The sequence below is a fragment of the Macaca thibetana genome, chromosome 7, assembly GCF_024542745.1.
Source record: "Macaca thibetana thibetana isolate TM-01 chromosome 7, ASM2454274v1, whole genome shotgun sequence".
NCBI classification, from domain to species: Eukaryota; Metazoa; Chordata; class Mammalia; order Primates; family Cercopithecidae; genus Macaca; species Macaca thibetana.
In genome coordinates this window covers 11,043,300-11,049,971 of record NC_065584.1, presented here as the reverse complement: position 1 = coordinate 11,049,971, position 6,672 = coordinate 11,043,300, and the positions used below count along the sequence as shown (strand labels likewise).

The window sequence follows — 6,672 nt, the reverse complement described above, 5'->3', positions numbered from 1 at the left end:
GTAGAACACATCTTCCCCCTTCTCTGCAGCCAGAAGAAAACAGGCACTAGGTGATGGGGCAATAGTCATGGAGACCAGCAGCAGCTGGAGGGAGGTGTGGGCAGGACTCAGGACAAGCAAGGGAAGGGTAACAGTAGACTGTACCAATATACTATTAATTGGTCTTATCTTACTCTTCACTTTCCTTGGCTAGAGTTTTATTCTTAACTGGGTCCTAAATAGGATCTGTGAGCATCTAGCTCGTTACTCATTCATGAAATTTGAGTTGGAGTAGTCGCTGGGTGTATATAAGGTCCTTCCAGAGCCGAAACATGATTCCAAGCCATGATTCTTGTTTTTAGAGTTTATAATGTTTCCAGCTCAAATTTCTCCTCTTAGCTCCGGAAGCATATTTTCAACTGCCTCATAGACATTTCTGAATGTCCCACAGGCAGTTCAAAATCAACACATAGTTACTACTCTCTCAATCTCATCCACTTACCTAGTTATACTCCTCTATTTCCTATTTCACTTATCAGTAGCTCCAATCATTGTCACCCGCCCCCATCCAGAACCTCTGAAATCACTTTGGTCTTCTTCCTCTCCATCACTTCTCACATCCAGAATTAGCTATGCCTTCTAAATCTTTCTCAAATTGCTCCCTTCTTCTCTTCCTTATTTCAAACTTCATTTCTCATCTGAATGATCGCAAGAGCTACCTCACCCATCTTCCAGCTTCAAAACCTCTCCTAGTTCAAATTCATTCCTTACACTTTCTGTCATCTTTCCAAAAATATCAATGTAACCTCACTCCTGTTTTAAAACTTTCAATGGCTCCTCCATTCACAAAAAGAAAAATTTTAAATCTCTCAGAATTAACTTCAGGTCTCAGCTCAAAAGTCAGTTCCTCTGAAATCCTTCTCTATCTGAAGTTGGCCTCCACCACAACTCTAATGCCTGGTTTATTAATGCCTCTTATCACAATCTATAATTCCCTTGTCTATTTATGGAGTTATTATATGCTCTCCCATCTCCCCCTACTCCCTTTATTATGAGACATGGTCTCATTCTGTCACCCAGGCTGGAGCGCAGTGGCATGATCTTGGCTCACTACAGCCTTGACTTCCCAGGCTCAGATGATTCTCCCACCTCAGCCTTCGGAATAGAGGACTACAGGTGTGCACCACTATGCCCCTTATCTTCTGCCTCTCACTTTCCAGCTTTATTTTCACCACTCCTCACTAAATATTTTGTGGTTTAGTCACTTCAAAAGTCTCCCTTTCTCCAAATAAATTATTTGCACTTTTAAATTATTATTATTATTATTTTTAGATGGAGGTTTGGTCTTGTTGCCCAGGCTGGAGGGCAATGGTACAATTTCGGTCCACTGCAACCTCCGCCTCCTGGGTTCAAGTGATTCTCCTGCCTCAGCTTTCAAGTAGCTGGGATTACAGGCACCCGCCACTATGCCCAGCTAATTTTTTTGTATTTTTAGTAGAGATGGGGTTTCACCATGTTTGTCAGGCTGGTCTCCAACTCCTGACCTTGAGTGATCTTCCCGCCTCGGCCTCCCAAAGTGCTGGGATTACAGGTGTGAGCCGCCGCGCCTGGCCTCATTTTATTTTTAAAAATTGTTCTCTTTACCTGAGATGCCCTTCTATTCCTTCTGTCCACTTACCAAACCCTAACATATCAGGACATGTCTGAAGTGACCTCTCTTACATGAAGTCTACCTTGACTCCATCCTCAACCCTCGATATTGTTCCTTTTAAATGTCTTAGGCAAGTAGTGTGGTATCTAGCACATTCTAGGTACTATTCATCAGCTGGCTATCTAGCGGCCTCATTCTATGGAAGGCTGAAACAAAAATAGTTTGAAGCAATTATAGACCAAAAGCATGGATGTTTAGCGTCCCTCTCTTCACTGCCTTCTGAGATGCCTGGCAGAGGACAACATAAGCTGAAAAAGTCCCATTCTTTTATTCATAAAGTACATCATTAGTGCATTTTTTTTTTTTTTTTGGACAAGGTCTTGCTCTGTTGCCAAGCTAGAGTGCAGTGGCATGATCAGGGATCACTGCAGTCTCGACTTCCTTGCCTCAGGTGATCCTCCCAACATCAGCCTCCCAAGTAACCGGGACTACAGGTGTGTGCCACCAAGCCCAGTTAATTTTTTTTTTTTTTTTTTTTTTTTTTTTTTTTTTTTTTTTTTTTAGTAGAGACAAGGTCTTGCCATGTTGCCCAGGGTGGTCTAGAACTCCGGAATTCAAGGAATCCTCTGCCTCCCAAAGAGCTGGGATTACAGGTGTGGATGAGCCACTGTGCCAGGCCCCAGGGCATATCTTTATAAGCAGCTTTTAAGTCCACAGCCTTAATACATTATTGAATTTTCTGGATCTCAGATTTTCAGTCTTTTAGGGACAACTATGCTGCTGGGTCCCCAGCCAAAGCCACCTTGATGACAAAAGGAAAAGAGACTAAGTGGAAGAAATGAGAATCAAACATAAGTCTGTTTCCAGATAAGTACTATTTAATGGAAATGAAGGCCACATATATAACTTAAAATTTCCTAGTGATCACATTTAAAAAAACAGGTAAAATTAATTTTAATAGTATATATATATATTTTTTGAGACAGGGTCTCATTGTGTCACGCAGGCTGGAGTGCAGCAGAGAGATGACGACTCACGGCAGCCTCCACCTCCCACTCCAGCAATCCTCCTACCTGAGCCTTCGGAGTAACTGGGACCACAGGCACGTACTACCATGCCCAGCTAACTTTTTTTTAACTTTTTGTAGAGACAGGAGTTTCCCTATATTGCCCAGGCTGGTCTCCAACTCCTGCTCAAGCGATCCTCCCACCTCAGCCTCCTAAAGTGCTGGATCACAGGTGTGAGGCACCGTGCCCGGCTTACATTTTCTTTACTGCAATATATCCAAAATATTTCAATGTGCAATCAATACAAAAAGTGATCAGAGAGGTATTTCACATTCCTCGAACTGACACCCGTGCGTATTTTGCACTTCCAGTGCATCCTAAACGAACTAGCCTCATTTCAAGTGCTCAGTGGCCCTAAGTGGCCAAGGGGCTACCCTAATGCACAGGGCAGGTTTAAGGACAGGTCCTGTGCTTTTCCCACTCGGAGTCACTAGTCCTACTAGACATTCTGTGAAAAAGGGGAAAGCCTTTGTGAAACTTCCTGACGACTCACAAATGCGTATTACATTTAAGAGTTTAAAACTTTGGTTAATGCAGCGTCCTGTATTTGATTCTTTCCCTCCTCCTCTCCACTAACCCCCTATGTGACACCGTAGAACTTATAATTCGTTATAATTCGCAGATGGAGGGCATATGAGAGAGGAGGCTCTGCCTCAAACACTTTCTCACACTTTTGCCGAGAGGTCGCGACAAGGTAGACTTCCAGGTCCCACCCGAGATAGATGACGGGCTGGAAACACAGTCAAGGGAAAATTATGACCAAGACAGCCTTTGCTAAAATGCCAGCGGTGACTGCCATTGATGTTCCTATAAAACAGGTCAGCTCTGTCAGGAAGTTCCAGTGCATCATTTGTTCAAAAGTAAAATCAGCCCGTGTTCCTGTATTCGGGGACTGTCCTCACAGTCCTAACCTACATATTTATTAGCTCAACAAATATTTCAGAGCCTGGGTCAGGCATCACGTGTTAAAACAGACGGAAAGCTCCATCTAGGTCCACTGGGTGGGACGCAGTCTGGGAGGGAAACGGAGTACTGGGGACATGTTTTCGTCGGCTGTGGGATAAGACCTCGCGCCGTGTCACACGCGGCCGGCACCGCTGCCCGGTAAAGTACTTGTTACTTTGCAGTCGAGTACGAAGCGGCTGACTAACCGGTTCCAACCCAAGGCAGCGACTCCTGCGAGTCGTTCTAAGCGCCGCGCTGTGGGGTACACACGGTGCACGCGTGGGTGCCTCAGCCCCCTGGCAGCGCCTTCAGGGACGCCGCTCCAGGAAAGAGCAGCCGCCGCGACCTCAGGCGGCGGGAAAGGTGGGACCTCACAATGCGCCGGAAGCGGTGCCTCGTGGGCTTGGGATCTCTCCGGGTTCTTCCTTGCGCCGTCCACGCCGCACTGCCCACGAGAGCGTCCCCGCCCAAGGCACAACTCACCTCCCGGAGCCTCCCTGACCGTTCCCTTCCACCATCTGACACCCACAACTAAGCAGGAGAAGACCGGCGTGGTAATTGCCGGGCCGCCGGCGGCCGTAAGAACTCCGCTTCCCGTGAGGCTTCGCGGCGAGCGGCGCTGGTGCGCAGGCGCGCGCACGGCGTGCGTGGTGGCGTCAGCAGTTCTAGAACGTTGCTGTGGTAGCGCTCGGGCGCCATGTTAGGACGAAGGGGAAGGAGGAGAAGCGCTTAAAGCGGCGGGAGCGGTGCGGGAGAGGGGTTGGACCCAGGGCTGAGGCAGGCCCCCCCCTCCCTCCCGCCTCAGTGGATCATGCCCAGGGCGGCAGCGGCGGCGGTTGCGGGGGGGAAGTGACTGGGCGGTGCCGGCGCAGGAGACGATGCCGTTGTAAGTAATTTGTATTCTGTTTTCTTTCGCTCGCCGGCTGGGCCTTGGGGGGCGTCCAGGAAGGGGAAAGGGTAGGCGGAGAGGGTGGCACGCGAGCCCGACCCTCCCCCCGGTAGGAGGCAGGCAGGACTGGGGACCTTCCTGTTTCCTCGCCCGCTCGCCGCCGCACTTCTCCCGTGTGCTGGGTTCCCGCGTCCCCCGACCCTTCCTGGCTGGGTCAGCTGCCGTCGGGCCGGGGGCCTTCCCCTTCCGGAAGAGCTGGAGGAACCTCTAACTAGCCCGGCCACTCCAGCTTCTCCGCCCCGTCCACAAAGAAAACCAAAACAACCCCAAAACAAAACATTGCCTGGCGGCGGGGAACCGAGACCCTGCTCCACGCGGGATCAGCACTTGGGGTTCGGGCTCGCTCTCGGCGCCCCTTGGGCCCATTGGATGTTGCTTTTCTGTTCCTGGTCTGCCTCAGCTTGCTCACTCTGTTCCATTTCCAGATGCCTGTGTTGTGCGCCAGAGTTAGCTCCTTTCCACTGACCTTGTCTGAATGTAGGAGCACGAGTTAAAAGCCCAGCTTTGAGTGTTGAGTCCCCCTGCCTCCACCTCCGCCCCAGTCCTCCCTAGCGTTCACGGTCGGTCGGAGAAGGGGGCACTTCCCAGGGTGCCCTCCTCCGAAACGACTTATGTATTGCTTTCCCTGTTTTGTTTTGATGGGGTAACCGGGTTTCATTCTGCTTCCTTTCTCTGTCTCTGGTAATACTTTTTTTTTTCCCCCCCTGGTTGTAAGGCTTAAAGCTAGTCTCTTTATGCTTTCTAATCCCACTACGCGTTTTTCTTTTTTTAGAGGATTTTTAAAAAGTTTTTTTCCTCCCCTCCCCCTTTCTGATAATGAGATATAATTTGGCAGCTCATTGCCAGTAGATTACGGATTTTTTTTTTCTGCAAATATACAGCATTGTAGAGGCCTAAGTAGTGAGACCGCATTTTTCCATTTTTGAAGATTGAAGCGTAAGAGTGCCTCTTTGAGACCAGGGACCGAGTTTTCTTCATCTTAGCCTCAAAACGCAACATGTAATTGACACTCAAAGTTTTGGTTAAATTCAGGATAAAGATTTTTGTGGTTTCTAGACATCGAATGTAGTAACTCAGGTCTATTTTTTTTTTAAGTAAGGATAATTTCTTTTGCATATAATCACCGATTGTAGTTTTACGATTATATGTGTGTGTGTCGATGTGTTTCTTTACAGGTGAGACTTTAACTTTGACACAGACCCTCATGACTTCTATCGAAATTTATGTATTTTAAAATAATTTTTCAAGGCTCCCACCCACCCCCTTATGTTATTAGGAAGTTTATCACATTACTTCTGTGATGAAAACGTTTGTTAGACTTAATTAACTATACATGTCTAAAATCTTGGAATCTGCATGGTTTCTGTTTATCGATTTTTTCCGTTTCATGGAATGATGAGACCCTAGGAGAACTGAGTCTAAGCAAGATTTTTGTGGTGTTTCTCAGTTCAGTAGGAAATAAATGTTTGCAGTGATGTCATGTGATGACGGCGTTATGAACAGTTAACATTTTGCTGTCTTTGAAAAGGGACTTCTTTTTCTTATAATCATACCAGCATTAAAAATGATAGATGTACACCTTAAAAGGCTTCAATGAAGAAATAACATTAAGTAATTTTGTGTCTTATTTCTAGGAATTAAAAGTACTTTTATACCTACTTTCCTCCAACGTTCTTTGAAGAGGGAAAGTATACATTTCTGTGAAAGACCTTAGGTATTTCAAATTCTTCGTGAGTTCGTTGAAGTGTGTAAAATGGAAGACGGGGCCAGGCGCGGTGGCTCACGCCTGTAATCCCAGCACTTTGGGAGGCCCAGGCAGGTAAATCGCTTGAGACCAGGAGTTTGAGATCAGCCTGGGCAGCATAGCGAAACTTAATCTCTACAAAAAACACATAAATTAGCTGGGCGTGGTGGCTCATGCCTGTAATCCCAGTTACTTGGGAGGTTAAGGTGGGAGGATTGCTTGAGCCCCAGGAGACCGAGGCTGCAGTGAGCCTTGATCATGCCACTTCGTTCCAGCCTGGGCGACAAAGCGAGACTCAAAAACTAAGTATACCATAATTACTATAGTGAACAGTAGA

General features: G+C 47.2%; 1 protein-coding gene across 7 annotated transcripts in view; it reads left to right on the top strand.

Moving 5' to 3' along the window:
- The first annotated feature begins 4,312 nt into the window (after positions 1–4,312).
- Positions 4,313–6,672, top strand: part of PAPOLA (poly(A) polymerase alpha) — a 64,819-nt gene continuing 62,459 nt past the window's right edge. For 6 of the 7 annotated variants that reach the window (XM_050799058.1, XM_050799056.1, XM_050799054.1 and 3 more), the window contains exon 1: positions 4,313–4,528. In XM_050799058.1, coding sequence (XP_050655015.1) covers positions 4,521–4,528 — 8 coding nt within the window. In that variant the 5' untranslated portion in view covers positions 4,313–4,520. The remainder of the gene's footprint in view (positions 4,529–6,672) is intronic. The other variant, XR_007727589.1, reaches the window with a different exon arrangement.